The 17309-nt window shown below is 40.5% G+C and overlaps 1 protein-coding gene across 1 annotated transcript; it reads right to left on the bottom strand.

Annotated features, from left to right (window-relative positions):
- Window positions 1-822: 822 nt before the first annotated feature.
- s100v2 (S100 calcium binding protein V2) lies at window positions 823-11995 on the bottom strand. The gene is made up of 3 exons (XM_038285888.1): window positions 11839-11995; window positions 6976-7107; window positions 823-1368 (listed from the first exon to the last, which is right to left on the bottom strand). Exons 1-3 carry the CDS (start codon window positions 11845-11847, stop codon window positions 1201-1203), a joined length of 309 nt encoding a protein of 102 aa, XP_038141816.1. The 5' UTR covers window positions 11848-11995; the 3' UTR covers window positions 823-1200.
- Between the last annotated feature and the right edge of the window lie 5314 nt (window positions 11996-17309).

Raw genomic sequence — 17309 nt, 5'->3', positions numbered from 1 at the left:
CTAAAATGGCCGCTCCCAGAATCACGGATTATTTTATTTTTTACTGATCAATGCTAAATTCATTAAATCAAAGCAAATGTATTAATTTTAGGTATAAATAATGATCCATTGATCATTCCTTGCTGACTAGACTTTTCCTTTGATGGTCTATGTTAAAATATTTCCTATAAACTCTGGTCTTTTGTTTTGTCGCATGAACAGAATCTTGTGTTGGAATAAAAAAAATGCCACCCTTTCACAAACTGCAAACAATGTATTCACATAAGTGTATTTAACTTTAAGTAGGTAAATAAGGAATAATTTTTACCCTTAAAATAACATAAGAATAAAATAACTTAGATTTCAATTTTTTAGCAGTGCAAGAATAGGGTGTGGCTGTAGAGAAGGCCTCTGCTGGTTTCCTTGTTCAACCACAGTCATTTTAACCTCACCACCATCATTTCATAATCCTGAATTTAAACTGTGACATCATTCTGGGTCTATATTCAGTTACAACAGAACCAAGCCTCTCTTCTGCTTACCGCAGACATCTCGTCTGAACATGTACACTGATTACCTGCCGGTGAGGAACAGACTCTGGTAATGATACAGAAAGGCCTGAAACAATCAACTCTACTGAAGAAATGATCAAATGTACTGATTGAACGGCAGAGAATTCATTCACTCATTAAATACAAACAAAGGCAATGAATGAGGAGACATTTACCAGGGGGTGAAACTAAAATGTTTATTTTTGAGCAAAGAAGAAAGGTCTCTATTTGTGTGGTTGGACATCAAACATTTGTGATAAAAAAAATACACATTAAAGATTTTTTTTTTTTCTATTAGGTTTGTTTATTTAAAAAAAACTGTTTTATCTGTCAAAGGAAATCTCAAGCAAAATTTCAGCTTCGGCAGAAGAAAAATCTGGGAGTTAATGAGATATTATTTCATTCCATGTAGAATCAGTACATTTTCCAGTTGTATTTACTCTCAGAAGTTGTGATTTATTTCCCATGACAGTGACAGAGATGAAATCATTGGCAGATAAAGATTACACGATTTATATACCTAACCTCTTCTACGATAAGGGTTAAAAAACAATGGGTGGCATTGGAAATAACATCAGACATTTCCTATCCTTAAAATGTAAATATGAAAGTTGGAAACATTTGTTGAACTCCAGGCTGAGAACTTGTTAACAAGCTGAAAGCCTGCCCTTCACAGGAGAATGCAGCTGCATGATGAACCCGCCCGACTGAGGATACCATGCTGGTCAGAGGCTACTGACTCAATTAAGCTCCAGAAGTGTTTGAAAGAGATGCCTTCGCCATCTCCCACACCCATCTTTCTCAGAATATCTCCCATTCCTTGGTCTGTGTTGACCCCCTGTGTGCACAGAAAAAAAAATGAGAAGGGTGATTAATCCAAACTGTACAGCAAAAACCAACAAACACTCCACTGTTTGTCCCTTTTGCATTGTGGCCTGGAATAACAGCGCAGACCACGCTTCAACATTGAGCATAAATCAAAAATATCTGCATCATATCTGCGACACGCTAACTGCAACACACTGCTGCGGGAGTATAACCCACCCTTTAGTGTGAATTAGGGATGGAACGGTTTGTGAAAACCGTCCGAACCGTTCGGTTCGACTGTCTCGGTTCGGTTCGCGTGTGTTGCGTTCGGTTCATGCGCAGCTCCGTTTTCTCATAGGTGAAGCGTTTACACTCCAGAGCAGAAGGTGGCGGTACTGCGACCAAAGCCAACCACCAGTAGTAAACAAGAAGAAGAAGAAGCGAAGCAGCGTAGCCGGGTGTAGCAGAAAAAAATCAGTTGTTGTGGAGAATTGTGTGGGTATGGCGAGTGGGAAAGAACAGGAGTTGGAAGACGCGCCAGCAGCATTTTATAGGTCTGCTGTATGGGACCACTTTGCATTTAGAGTGACCTACGATGACGGCGGAAAGAAAGTTGAGCATAAAAGTGCAACAGTGTGCAAGCATTGTGCAACACGTTTTGTTTATGCTAACAGCAACATGACCAACAAGTCATGCTAACCCCGAAATCCCTCATACTCCATCAGCGCCTTGCCCCACTGCGCTCCAGACCGCCTGCTCAAAGCAAAGCCTACAGCCTCCACTGTGGCTCCCGTCCGCTCCGCTCTGAGTTCCTTGGAGATGGTAGAGAGCATGCGCCAGATGATTAAATTCAAAGCAGCAAAACATGCGGAAATGATCCAGGGTTTCCGCATTTCATTAAAAATAATTACAATTCATTATTTTTTGGGATTTTTTCATTAATTTTTATGGGATTTCGGTGTAACAATCAACAAACAACGAACCGAACCGAAAACCGTGACCAGAAACCGTGAACCGAACCGAATCGTGGATTTTGTGAACCGTTCCACCCCTAGTGTGCATGGAGGCTTAAGGCTGATTTATACTTCGAAACTAGGTAATCTGCGTAGGTGTCGCAGTGAACGCAGAGACGTCCCCGCCCCCCCCTGACACTCTGCCGCACCTCTCCCAAATTATAGGTGACCGCAGACAGGAGTCCTGTGATTGGTCAGTCTTACATCCGCTTTACTCTATGCATATTTCCTGTTTGCTACCTTAGCGGCTTGTTTTGTTTGTATGACCGCGATTGTGGAAAACGACTGGTGAAGATGGACCAGCCAGAAGAGCGAGGTGCGCGAGAACGCTGGGACCCTTTTTCCACCTGGATCCCTGCTCTTTTTGGCCCTCATGTCCCCCTGTTGTCGCAAAAACTTGCCCCCATTTCCTCACGGCCTCGGCAGTATCTAGAACCACAGCTAGTTTCTGATTTTTTTCGCTTTTGCAGTATGGCTTGGAGTAACATAGTGCAGACCACGTTTCAATATTGAGCATAAATCAAAAATGTCTGCGTCATACCTGTAACAAGCTAACTGCTACACACTGCTGCGGGAGGATAACCAGGCCTTTAGTCTGCTACCCATTTTGTCCTTTGGACCAAATTTCTTTGCAACTTCTGGGTCTTCCTGAAGTCTTTGCAAGAAGTTTCTACTTTTCATCAAGTTTTCCGATTACCTCCTCCTCCGAGGTTATGTTTTCATAGAGTTTGTGTGTTTTGTGCTTTTCAACTTATGGACATAATTTAATGAAATTCTAATCAGAGGCGTTTCTCGTGCCAATGAACAATGAATTAAATGTTGCCGATGATTCTAATCTAGATACAGGTATTGTTTGAAAGATTCTCTAACATTGTGAGTTTGGGAAATTTGGCGAAACAAGCAGTCCCCCCACACAGCCTCAGTATCAGACTCAAAAAGTCTGGAGTAATTTTACTGAAGACCAAAACACAAGAAAAGGGAACGTTGTTGGTTTGTTAGCAGGATCGGTTGAAAACTTACTAATGTATTTTAAGAACTTTTTTTTTTTTTTTTTTTTACCAGAGATGCCGATCATAGAAAGTTTTTAGTTATAGATCTAATTCACAATTTAGGGCGAAATGTGCTGCTTGGCTGTGGCCTGTGTTCTCAGAGGACTTTTCTAGTTATTCATTCAACTCCTCTTAGAGTTAGAAATAAGCATTAAGGAATACTTGGTGGGTAATGCTGACTCCATTACTAATCCTTAAGCGTTTCTCGCACAGCATCTTAGAAAATAAAACCTGTTTACATCCCATCGAGGCAAGGCTAATTCATTTATAAAACACATTTCAGTACAACACTAAGTGCTGCATCTGCTGTCAGCAGAAAAAAAAGGAAAGTTGGAGGGAAAATGTAACTAATGAAATTTAGATAGCAAAGAAAAAAGCCATTTTAAACAAATATGTTTTCAATCTGGATTTTAAAAAACGGAGGGTTTCTTTCTGGGAATTTATTCCAGATTAGTGGAGAATGAGCTGAGCAGAAAATTGATAAAATGGATGAATTGAATTTTCTGTTTAAGAATATTTAGTTTTTAGAAAAAAAAAAAAAATAAAGTAAAATAAAAAAAAAAAATTCAGCATTTCTTGGGCTCCTATAGTTGATGATAACATGAAATTATAATTTATCTTTCTTAAAATGTGTAGGCCTAATTATAACTGCTAAACTGTTACATTTTCATTGTCAGCTGTGAAACATTGTTTTCTAAGCATTTTCATAGCTTGAAATGTGTTGCCCTTAAAATGTGTCCCGCCCAGAAGGGCAGATGAGAACTTTTCCATGTTTGCTTCTGTTTTCTGCAGAGTAGATCTGAGTGGTTGATGCATTGATTAATGATCTGTAATGTATACTGGAGCTAAATAAGCTCCTGTATTTTAGAGCCTCTGTAAGTCCAGCTAAATAAAAGTCATTTAGAGCCGCAAAAATAGAATGACCTCTAAATTAAACAACTTTTTTTTGTTTTTTGTTAAAGATGTAAAATGGTAAATCTGGTGCCATTTTAACAACAGCTCATTTTTAAAAGAGAGACAAAAATGTTAAATTTTCATAAAGATGAAGCATTGATTTTAGATTTTGTTCTATAGGATGTTAGTTTACAAGTGAATTTGACAAGAAATATAGATCTAAAAACACATTTTTATTTTTGGATAGAATTCTATGGTGAAACTTAAATTAAAATGTTTTTCTAAAAACCTGCTGGTAAGAATAATATTTGTTAATAAACTATATTTAGAACCATGATTTGGCCCTTTATCATTTTTAGGAGCCCCTGTAGAGGGTCCACATGTGGCCCTGGAGCCGCATGTTGCAGACCCTTGTTACGAACTAACAGACGTATTTTGAAGTTTTGAGATACACCGTTTGATATTTGCTATAACAAACTGCTTTTGTTTACAATTAAGTTTTTTTTGTTTCAGAAATCCAGTTAGCAGCAAACTTAAAAAAATAATATATATATATATATTTAAAACAAGTGGAATCAAATCAAGGGAACAAAGTGTTTCAGTGGTCATCCAAACAGGAAATGTCTCTGGCATTTAACACACAAAGCAGGAAGTCACATGACCTCAAACACTCACATAACTACTGGGAATTGTAGTTTTTTCCTATTAGCTTAACATTTCCTGTTGTTGCTTAGCAACTGAGGAGGTGTGGGAAAGGAAAATGAAATGTTTTTTTTTCCTTTCTCTAAATAGTTATCACATTTATCATTTATAGACTAAATCTTTTTAAGAAGTGTCCAATTTTGCTGAACTTTCTGGAACAGTTAAAATTTTCTCTCTCCTCTTCTGTATACAATATCAATTATACCAATTAAAATCAGCAGTTAACAAAAGTACTTCTTAATTACACCAACAATTATAAAAAAATAAAATAAAACTATTTTAATGAGTTAAGATGTTTACAGGTAGATGACTTTTAAAAACTTAAGTATGACTTATGATAGTGGTAAGTATGCAGTGCATCAATCAAACAATGTTAACCGTATCAGTGTGTGCAACATCCAACCATAAAGGGCTATTATGTCTCAGTGTTTGTAATATATTATATTTTAACTGTCTTATATTTCAGTTAGACTGAAAAAGGTCAAAAACATCGGCTAAATGGTGATAACTCAATATTAAACTTTAAAATCCTAATATTTTCTTAGAATTGGTGTTTAATCGTTTTAGATGAAAAGAAACTTAAATAAAGTTCACGTTGACCCATTTTTATAGCCCTATCTTTTTCACACGAGGGCATGCAGAAGAATCTGACTTTTTCATTTACACAATAGCTAAAAGTAGCAGGGGGAATATGGCCAGGTGGTTTTGCATAGATCTTGGAATCCTGAGGTTCTGAGTTTGAGCCCCACTCCCACAGACTGCCACTCTGGGTCCCTGAGCAAGACCCTTAACCCCAGACTGCTCCCCCAGGGCGCTGTGCAATGGCCGCCCAATGCTCCCCAAATGGATGGGCTAAATGCAGAGAGTTTATTTTGTTGCTGTTCTATAAAAGGAATAAAAAGCTGGAAAAAAAAAATACACTAGAACTTCCTGACTGCCTGCAGGTGAGCCCCCGATAGGGTGACCAGATTTGGGTTTCTGAAAAGGAGGACACTTTTGTTTGGGGGGGTGAGGACTGCTCGGCCGCTGACTGGACTGGACCTCAGCAGAGAGCCATGAGCCTCAGCTGGAGGAGCGGGGCTGGGGACCCGTAAGGCAGATGAGGAGAAGCACGGGGCCACCGGTGTCCGGGCTACCGTTACGGGGTCAGGTTCGATCACTCCGTCCCCCGCTGGCTCCCTACCCCCGTCCACCGGAGGACCAGCCCCAGAGCTGACGGCTCTGTTCAAGTGCCCGGTGTGTTTCGACTACGTGCTGCACTGTAGTCGATCAAAATCCCGGACGATTTTGAAATCCGCCCCGGACATTTTTTTAGGTCTGAAGAGTAGGACATGTCTGGGAAAAAGAGGACGTCTGGTCACCCTAGTCTCTAATTGGTGAAATTGGTCCTTCTGGTGGAATACAGGCAGGCTAACGTTAGCATCCTTATTTGAAAAATGAAACAACAACAACAACAACAAGCCACTTTCACAATCAGGATGTTTAGGGATAATCCAGATGTTTAATTGTTTCCAACAACCACCTTTTAATTAATTATTAATGAGTCAGATTTCTGGTTGTTAACTCCATTATTCATGAGTGCTATTGTGATCCTAACTTTTAGAAACAGCATTGCATTAACACTCTTCCTAGTTTTGTGAATACCAAAACATAATTTACAATAATGTGTGTAATAATTAAACAAGAGAACCAGCCAAATAAAAGGGATCTGTTTATGTGTTTTAAATGTATTAAACCAACAAAGAATATGCTGAAGATGAGTCAAGTTCCTGCTTGTTGATAAAGACTGAAGATTAAAGAGTGTTACAGTGTTTTCCTTGTTTCTGTTTGCTGGTGCGTGCCTGCCTGGCTCTGCTGAGTCGGCTCCTGACCGCCTTTGTTTGAGCTGAGTAAGGTGAGGCCAGTCGCCACACCCAGGTGCTAGAGTCAACAGCAGACTGGGCTTAGAGGGAGGCACGTGGAGTCTACGGGTGCTTTTACCTTCGTCAGGTTAGGCATCTGGGAGGACAAAAGACCTTTGAATTCATCTGTTTTCAGTGTTGGACTGTTGTCCGCTGAGGCTGAATGGAACTGGCTGACCAGTGTATCAATGGCCTTCTCCAGGTCGGAATACTAAACAGGAACAGAGACAAAACCGTCCATTAATCACCAACTTTTAACAATAACAGAAACAAATCCAGAATGATACAATAGCTGGGTCTGTTCTTCACTTCACTCTTTAAGTATGGAATTACATCACGCCACAGCGCTTCAAATTATCCGCATATCCTTTGACTCCTATTATTATTATAGTATTCACACTAAAATCAGTTAATGATCAAGTTTACAAACTGCAATTAAAAATGTTAAGCTAACCAAGTCATTATATGTTAAAATGAGTGCATTTTTTTTCTTTAAAGTCAGTCACTTTGCCAATGGAACAAGACAATTTACATTTATAATAAGAAAAAAATTGCATTGTCTTATTTTAAGTGCATATTATATAATTATCTTACTTTAGGAGTAGAAATACTCACTCCCTTGGCAGATCATCTTATCTATCTACTTAAATTAACTGGAAATACACTTACACTGAAATTTTTTTACTTATTTCTCCCTTGCTTTTGCTGTGCAAAAGTACGGAAGAGGATTAGGGCCACTGGAAAAAAAAAGAAAAAAGTTAACAGATTTTTTTAATTTTATTTCAGTATATTATGGGGAAAAACTCAGAATTCTGAGAAAAAAGTCAGAATTCTGACTTTAATCTGACTTTAACCTCAGAATTCTGACTTTTTTATTGCCAGAATTCAGTCAGAATTCTGAGAAAAAAGTCAGAATTCTGACTGAATTCTAGCAATAAAAAAGTCAGAATTCTGAGGTTAAAGTCAGATTAAAGTCAGATTAAAGTCAGAATTCTGACTTTTTTCTCAGAATTCTGACTTTAATCTCAGAATTCTGACTTTTTTATTGTCAGAATTCAGTCAGAATTCTGAGAAAAAAGTCAGAATTCTGACTTTTTTCCCCCATGTTAAACTGAAATAAAATTTAAAAATCAGTTAACTTTTTTTTTTTCAGTGGCCCTAATCCTCTTCCATACAAAAGGCAGCCACAACAAGGCTCTAATAAAAAAGTGAATAAAAATAAAGGTTTATGAAAATTTTTCACCAACAAATGAGTAAACAGAACATCCTGTCATGTTTGTGGACCTTTACCAATTGTTTCCATCATTTACCGGCTATGTTAGACAGGGCAGAAAGGGTGGAAACCACTGAAACAGAGACGTGAGGAAATTCCACACGAGCTGTTTGGAATGCCGTAAACATTCCTGGCAAATCGGCACAATTTGATGTTCGCCTGCATTCTGTGCAATTAGTCTCACAGATAACTTCAGTCATTTGTTTTCAATTAGTCATATTCCAAAGCAGCGTCATGACCACTGAAGCCAGACCTGGATCCTATCTCCATTGCATTGGCGATAACTCAATTCTATCTTCTGTTTAATTTCAGCAGCTCAAGCAACTCATTGATCTGATCGAAAACAATTTTGATCTAACTTTGCATGTTTCGAATGACACGCCACGGATGGTTGTGAGGAATGAAGAGCACTCATGAAAGCCTGGAAAGATGCAGAATGAACATAGAGAAGCAGAAACTGAAGGCAGATGTGCTTTTATTCTATTATAGCTTCAGATAAATAAGTGTCCTGTGATTCTGCTCTGATTTTTGAACCTTTTGGTTTTGATAACTACTGAATTCTTATTGTTTTGAAGGCACCAAAACAATTCATTCTAAAATATTCTGTCATAATTTGTGGACATTTAGATCTAAAGAGAAGCGTCACCTCCTGGTTAGACCCTGTAATTCAGTAAAAAGGTGGAGTCAGAGTAAAAAAATATGCACGTCCAGGAGAAGGTCAGTGGCTGGAAGATGGAGGGGATTTTGCTGCCATTCAGCTGCCATCTGACTGGGAAAGGCCATGTTGAAGGGCTGCTACTGTAAGCTTTCTCTAGTTTTCATCTACTGGAGCGAATCAACCAGGTGATGCAATGCGTTGATGCTATGCCTGGCTGTAAGAAACAGGAAGTAAAGGTAGCAAGCAGGTGCAGATCCCTGATGAGTAATGGAACGAGGGATTTAATGAATGTTGCAATCAGGCAAATTAGTATTAGTATTAGTATTTGGGATGGTATCTGGGTCTGTAAGGAGAGAAATATAATAATAATTCTGGCATTCAGGGTGCTGGTGGAAAAAAATCTGATCAATATTGATGTAAATGTTTGTTGTGTCAGAACTTATTATACAAATGTGTTTCCATCTCTTCTTTATACCACTTTCTTAATTTCCATCAAGCTCTTCTGATCTCATACTTGAAAATGTCCAAACAAAGATGTTGATGAAAGAAAGTCCCACTTTAGTTATTAACCCCCCCCCCTCCTTTTCCCTAGTTTGCGACTACACATATATGGAAAAAATGAATATTTGTAAAAACATTTTTTTCTTTACATTAACAGAAATAAGTTGGGACAACTAAGGTGATTATTAAATAATTTTGTTTCCATGAGATCCAAGGGTTACATTCCATAAACAGTGCAGTCAATATATATCCTGTCAAGTTTGACAGTGGATGGATCCCCCCAGGATTTCTGGGGGCAACGATGTTTGGGTTTCTATAAGGTTTATTTCTATATCGCCAATTCAGAACACGTCATCTCAAGGCACCACCGGATCATCCGTCAAATTGATTCAAAGTTTTCTATCTCAGGAAAAGCAGATGATAGCATTGACTCATTGACTCGAAGGCAATCCCTCACACTAAGCATGGAGTGACAGTGGAGAGGAAAAACAAAAACTCCCTTTTAACAGGAAGACCACAGGTTTCAGACCTGGAGCTGGTACTTCCATGACCTGATCTAAAAGAAGACAAAGGCGATGGATGGATGGATGGATGGATGGATGGATGGATGGATGCGAAAATCACCAACATTCCTCTGAGAATTATAGAATTGTGTCGATGTTAACGTTAGTTATGCCTAAACAAATGAGTTTCTCCTTTATCTGACCCTAAATGCTTTAGTTATTGTTGACATCAGACGACCTGCTGTGTTATACTCTAGCTTGGATGAAAAGTCTTTGCTATCGAGTGGAATATCAGAACACCAAACGTCTTCAGCACCACCAGCTCCTAGCTAAGGTTAGCTGAACCAATCTCCCATTCTATCTTTATACCGAACTAACCAGTCTTGGTCTGTGGGGGCAAAACAAAACGTTATAAAGTACATTTCTAAATTAATTCAGATGTTAATCTGTGAGAATATCATATCCTGACAGTTGAAAGTCTCTGACTAAGCAAATCTGCCTGCAGGAGTAAAGAAAACATTGAAGCAATGGGCCTGGTTCTGCTGGAGGTTTCTTCCTGTTCAAAAGGAGTTTTTCCTCTCTACTGTCGCTACAAGCATGCTTAGTGTGAGGGATTGCTGAAGAGTCAATGAGTCGATGAAATCAACGGATTTTCCTTAGATAGAAAACTGAATCAATCTGACTGGATGATCTGATGAACTGGAAAGTGTCTTGAGATGACATTTGTGTTGTGAATTGGCGCTATAAGCGTAATTGATTTAAATAGAATTACTATAAAATGCAAACAGTAGATCAATGACTGTTTTATGGCTTGTATTTGGTTGATATCCTCTCTCTGTATAAATATCAAACCAACAGAATCAGCAAGTCCAGAAATAAATCAACGTTCTTTCTGAAAAGATCTGTAAAAACTTTGTCTTCTTTTTTTTATCTTAGAATCTTGGGCATCAGTCTGAACATTTCTTTAACCATTTTATTCTAAAGGTTCATGAAAAACAGGAATACATGGAAAAACATTGTATGCTCCAGTAAAACGAATCCATAGCAATGAAAATCTTTGCTTAATTTTATTTTTTTAAGCTGTGCTTGGTTCAGTCCATCTTCATCCGTTTCTCTTCCTGAAATAGTCTTTTCATGTCACATGTAGGCTAAGCTTGGGCCGAGGACAGGCTTTAGTTTTAGTGTCTACCACACCCAAAGGCAGCTCTCTGCTGCTGAAACAATGACCCGCGGTACCTCTGAGCTTTCAGCTGTTTATTCAACAGCAGACTTTAGGGGAAGTTTATTTTACCTTTAATGAAAACAGAGAACAAGCAGATAATCTGTTTTTTTCTGATTTATTTAAAGTTTTAGGGAGAAACCATCAACTTAGAAGATGTTTTTAGTAAAAATGAGCTTTTCAGCAGAGTTAGAAAGGCCTTCTAATAAAAGTACCTCCGATTTTCTCCCCTTATCCTCTATTAAATGGTCATTATTCATGTAAAAGCGCCCTGAGATGGAAGGAGCCGCGCCGCGTCATGCGTCCTGCTCGGTGAGGCCTCCGCTGCGCGCAGCCCCGCTCCCTTTAACGCCCATCCTGCTCCCGGATCGAGCCATGGCTGAGCAGGAGTCCATCATGCAGCACAGCAGCTACATGTTACAGAAGATTAGAGCTGCGCACTGCCGGCCTCCGAGGAGCGGCTGACGCTCCTTCTCAGGGAGGGGCTCCTGGCCGCACACACACACATCTGGAAAGTTTTTACCCGAAACAAAACTCCTCGATGACGCTTTTTTAAGCTCTTCTGAATCTAATAAACACTAAAAACTCCAACAATCCGGCCGCTATAAACCAAAAAGTTCTTCTATTTTCCGCGATGGAACTTAAAGTTGTGAAAATGTTGTGGAATCCTCCAACCCAGCAGCAAACACCAACCCCCGCCATTAAACACTCGGAAGGACACAGACACAATCAAACAGCAGCTTTATTGCGATTTAAGGCAAAGATGGAGCAGTTTTAGAGGTTCTTACCGCAGGCATGTCGGCTAGACGGGGCGGCTTCCTGTGAGAGTCTGCTGTGTGTCAGTGGAACAGAGGCGCTGTCACCAGTTGGCAGCTCTTCTGGATCCTCCCTCTGCAGGTAGGAGGAGCTGGGAGCTGTCGCAGAGCAGCCAGGTTACACCACACCGAAACAGAACACACCTTCCCCTCTTATCAGTTATGCTCTAATGCATCAAAGTCCTAAAGTTAACCTCAGAGATCCACCTCACAGCTCAGAGCTCCACAGATGACTCAGCCCACATCTGGAACTATTTAGTAGAGCTTTTTATTATTTTTTCACACACTGGTGGCCTGCAAGTTAAAGGTGGGGTATGTGATGTTTTCTGGAGCATGTTTTTACCATACTGATTGAAAACCTCCTCACGAGCCCATTGCGCCAACTGAGATAGAATGTTTGGAAAAAAAACGAAATCTTTTAGTCCAGTGTAGAGGGCGTAGTCAGAGGAAAACGCAAACCAATAGAAGTAACTATCATCCCTACTTCTACTGGTTTCTGGCACGCCCATCAACCGTCAGCTCTGAGCTCTCCCCACCCCTCCCCCCTGCGCGTTCACAGACTCGTGACACCCCCCCCCCCCCCCCCCCCCCCCAAGTGCCGCTGAAGGGAGGACCTGTTCGAATTTACAGACAGAAGAACTCTTGTGGTCTCCTTATTTTCAAGGACTTCGAAGGGTCCAGTTTAGGTAGACCGCGTCCTTGGAGGATGCAGCCCAGGGGTTTTGAATAGAGCCTCTGATTAAGAACAGGGCTGCCTGCACTGACGCGGCTCAGGGATTACGTCACACGGAGCGTCGTGCGCAGTGAAATCAGGACATTTCCTCACTTTCTAAAAAAAACCCGGGACGCCCGGGACAGGACGTGAAATACGGATATGTCCCGGGAAATACGGACGTTTGGTCACCCTAATCAATACTTCTTGAAATGACAACCGTGACAACTTGTTTACGACCATATTGAATTGTTCAACACTCTTACCGTACTAGGAGAAGACGACGCCATCATGGAAGTTAGCCTGTTATGTTGTGGATAGCTAGTAATAGACATGAGCTTCTCGCCTCATCCCGAGTCACGTGCACTCGCGAGGTCTCGGCCTGTTTCGTTCTCGGGAACATCCGAACATTCTCGACTGACAGCAGGCGCGTTCATGTAATTTGGAGGCGTGGTTTCGTGGGGTGGGCTGAAGGTGTGTATTTTCAAAAATGTAGCTGGCAGGAACCGTTTATCCAGGATCATATACCCCACCTTTAAGGCTGGTATTCCCCTTCTCTTCTAGACGTTTAACTTAAAGGAATAGTACACCCAAAACATGATTAGCCTTCATTTTCTACTCACCCCCATGCTGAACAACACTCTGGAGTACTTTTTTGATATCTCAAATGCATCTGGAGATCTGGGAGGCTTCTTGCTGTCTGCTGACATTCAAATAATGGAGGTCTATGGCGCCCGAGGCAGAAAGGTCCATAAAAGTCCACAAAAAACGTGTCAATATTCCTCCATACTGCTCGTCCAATGTATTCCAAGTGTCCTGAGTGGGTAGCATCCAGAATTTACTCGAAACGAAGTCATTTAGAATGTTTTTAGAGCATAAACAGTAGTTTATAGGATTTCCTGAAAGCGCGTTCACGAGTCTACGGAAACCGCGGCAGACCAAACCAGATGAAAGTGCGCATTCAGCGTCTGCTCTGCCGATAATGCAAGCGTAGAAGAAGAAATGTGCCGTTTACCTGTGCAAAGAAAGAAACAACGAAAGAAAAATGTCTGAGAACTTCAGTGTTGAGGAAGAGCATGAGTTCTTTGCCGAGCTGAATGCGCACTTTCATCTGGTTTGGTCTGCCGCGGTTTCCGTAGACTCGTGAACGCGCTTTTAGGAAATCCTATACACTACTGTTTATGCTCTAAAAACATTCTAAATGACTTTGTTTCGAGTAAATTCTGGATGCTACCCACTTAGGACACTTGGAATACATTGGACGAGCAGTATGGAGGAATATTGACACGTTTTTTTGTGGACTTTTATGGACCTTTCTGCCTCGGGCGCCATAGACCTCCATTATTTGAATGTCAGCAGACAGCAAGAAGCCTCCCAGATCTCCAGATGCATTTGAGATATCAAAAAAGTACTCCAGAGTGTTGTTCAGCATGGAGGTGAGTAGAAAATGAAGGCTAATCATGTTTTGGGTGTACTATTCCTTTAAGGCTGTCGTCTCGAAGTAGAGCTTCTAGAGGGGGTTTCTCATATAGATGGAGGCTGAGACAGGCTGAGGCAGAAAGCAGAGATGGGGAAAGAGGAGGGAACTGGTTGAACCACATTCCTTTTGTCTGATTAAGTCACACAGCTCACTAAAGCCTCCTCAGAAACTGCTGGAAAAAACAACATTTTAGAGCTGGTGAAGATTCTCAGTCATCCGCGGCAAAGTCATTCCCAAAAAAGTTAAAAAACAATCCTTTGTTTCCAAGTTTGAAGACGTTTCTCTTCACATCCAGGAAACTTTTTCAATTCAAAATGGCATAAATAGCGTTGAGTTCCAGGCTTTTTAGAGCAGACCAAAAACGAAGTCTTGTTTTGGCTTAGAAAACATTCAAATTGGACTTTCTGAAATTTTGAATTGAAAAAGCTTCCTGGATGGGAAGAGAAACGTCTTCAAACTTGGAAACAAAGTCCAGAGCATGTTGTTTGTTTTAAAAACTTCCTTGGAATGACTGAACCGAATGACTCAGAATCTTCACCAGCGACTCAAGCTTTGGTCTCCGTGGTCTAAGTTTTAATAAGGAGTCAGAGCAGCAGTAATGATTGTAATGACCCCTGCCTGCCTTATACTGTACACCACAGCAGGGGCGGATTTACCATTAGGCAAAACTAGGCAGTTGCCTAGGGCCCCAAGTTCCTGGGGGCCCCATAAAACTCATTTTCCATACAGCTATTACTTATTTGTGCACATTAATTATGTTTTTAATAAAAATCCCTTAATTAAAACGCCATCAGAATGCTTATAATATTAAGCATGTCTCAGGCACAGGTGTATTCAGCAACTTTTCAGACCCCTCTAGCACTTTTATTTCAAAAAAGCTCCTAGCGCCAAATCTAGAGACTTTTTTCTATTTCTGGAGACTTTGGAGACAACATCTAAAAGCAGCGAACTCTGCTCTCCAGAGCGAGTAGATTGGTAACCCCGCCTCCTGCTCTCCTCTATCTTGTCTGCTGTCATGATTCATGCAGCTATTATTTCATCCAAATGAAAAATGGAGAACAGATAAGCAGATCATGGCTTGTCTACAGTGAAAAGAAGGACTGGGTTATTTACCTTTGCTGTTGCCTTTTTGGAAACACAGGAAGGAGCAAATCGGTTAAGCAAGCTTAGTTTCATTCCTTTTGAAACGACATGAAAAGTCAGCTGAGTACAAAACAGAGGAAAACAAGAATAGGGACAAAACATAGAACAAATAATGAATTTCTGTATCTGTGGGTCTGTTTTATGTTTTGTCTTCTTAATTCAAAGGGCCCTCTGCCTGTCTTTGCTTAGGGCCCCAAATTTCCTAAACCCGCCTCTGCACCACAGTAAGAACTCCAGTGTAAATAATATGTTGGATTCATTCCCTGATAACTGCCTGCATTTAGTGATAAGAGAGACAGAAGAGATAATGATTAAAGATATGTTTGAGGATCCAATGCTAAAATGTCTCAAAGAGCAGGATAAAAACTGTTATCAACTCTGCAGCTGAACTCTTGATTTTTTCTTACCAAACAACAAGTTTAAGTCCCTATAAATTATGGACCGAATAGACTGATTACAAAGACAGAAAGGTTTTTTTTAAAGTGCAAGAAGGGCGGAGTGTGTTTTAGGAGTGAGGGCAAAGGTCCCCCATTTTAAAGCTTGATTCACACAATGATTCACAATGAGTCTCTGATTGTTTTCTTCATATTGCTTCACAAACAACACAGCTTTTGTTTTCCATTGTGGAGCAAATCCAGACCTTAAATGGCATAAAACAAAACAGTGGTGAAGTAACCAGTAAAATCCCTGTTTTTTCTACATCTAAGGAGAAAATATGCAAACTTGACAAATCAAAAAGAACCTTAACAGGGCAGCCCTGCTGGAGTCCAACATGCACCGGGAACAGGTCTGAGTCAAAGTACAACTAAAGCCTCCAGTTTAATGGATGTCAGCTGAGGACCCAAAGAGATGATTTCTTGCATTTAATTTAGAGGTAGATGGTAACAGAGGCAATAATTCGGAAACAAAAATAGGAGAAGCAGGTAGAAACATACATGAGGAGGGAAGATGACCCAGCAATGGGGAGCAGCAGAGGAGCATATATGGGAGACAACTGTTGACATCTGTGTCCCTAATTGATCCTGGTATCCACTTTTGGATGTGGGCGTGGCTTCACACCTGTGTGCAATCATCAATAAATAGCAGCAGCTCATTCATTAAAATGATTGCATGCAGGCCAAACAAAATAAGACCCATTTTCTAACTCTAGAAAATAATGAATGACAGTTGGAGCTATTTATTCTTTATTTCTTTATCCATTTGAATTGTGTTAATTCCTAAACTTTGTGGTGTATCTGAATACAGTACAGCAAGGGTTAATGCTTTACGCAGGTTACGTACAGGGAGTACTGTAGACCAATAGGATTGTGTATGTGGGATCACGGGGGTGTGTGACGCCTTACGTCTGGGAAGTTGGGTGTTCAATAAAGTTTCGGAGTAACGTCAAGACACAGTTGGTCCGCGCTGATTTATTTCCTTAAAAATAGGAGATACGACATGGTGTCAGAAGTGCTGTGTTTATGACGGAAAAGAAAAACTGAAAGTGAACCCGGTCCACGGCGACAGAGACGGAAGGAGAGACTTTGGTGGATGTTATGACCGAACAACGGGAGGAAAACGTTGACGTGCAGCAAAGGGAAGCGAGCATGGCGGCTAACGCACCGACTGCTACATTTAACATCCAGCCACCGGAGCCCTTCGATTTCAATAAACCGCTTGAGTGGACAAAATGGATCCGGAGGTTTGAGAGATTTCGGCAAGCAAGAAACTTGGCCACGAACTCCGAGGAGCAACAGATTGACACTCTGATATATTGTATGGGGGATGAAGCCGACAGTGATGGAACTAACGGCGTTGAAAGTAACGGCGTTACTAACGCCGTTACCTTGTTTTAGTAACGAGTAATCTAACTAATTACTTTGACTGTAACTATAACGCAGTTACCATTGCAGGCACCCCGTTACTGCGCGTTACTCAGGTCGCACAATGAACCTTTTTTCATGATAGGACTCGTGCGCAGCTGCGTGAAGCTGACACCCCACCCACGTCAAAAAACTCTGCAAATAGACTGAATGGTTAGTGCAACGTTAGTGCAGATTTGTGCAGAAAAAAATATTGTTTGTGCTACTTTTGTTTAAGAGATATTAAAGATTTATTTTAGGTCATCCA

Source organism: Cyprinodon tularosa, unplaced genomic scaffold, assembly GCF_016077235.1.
Source record: "Cyprinodon tularosa strain WSP-4 unplaced genomic scaffold, ASM1607723v1 ctg217, whole genome shotgun sequence".
NCBI classification, from domain to species: Eukaryota; Metazoa; Chordata; class Actinopteri; order Cyprinodontiformes; family Cyprinodontidae; genus Cyprinodon; species Cyprinodon tularosa.
This window is presented reverse-complemented; position numbering and strand designations above follow the sequence as displayed.

Excerpts from the sequence above, each read along its gene's own strand:
- s100v2 (XM_038285888.1), bottom strand. Across the intron at positions 1,369-6,975 it reads AGATGCCTAACCTGACGAAG|GGGGTCAACACAGACCAAGG; the intron begins GTAAAAGCACCC and ends CTGTGCACACAG.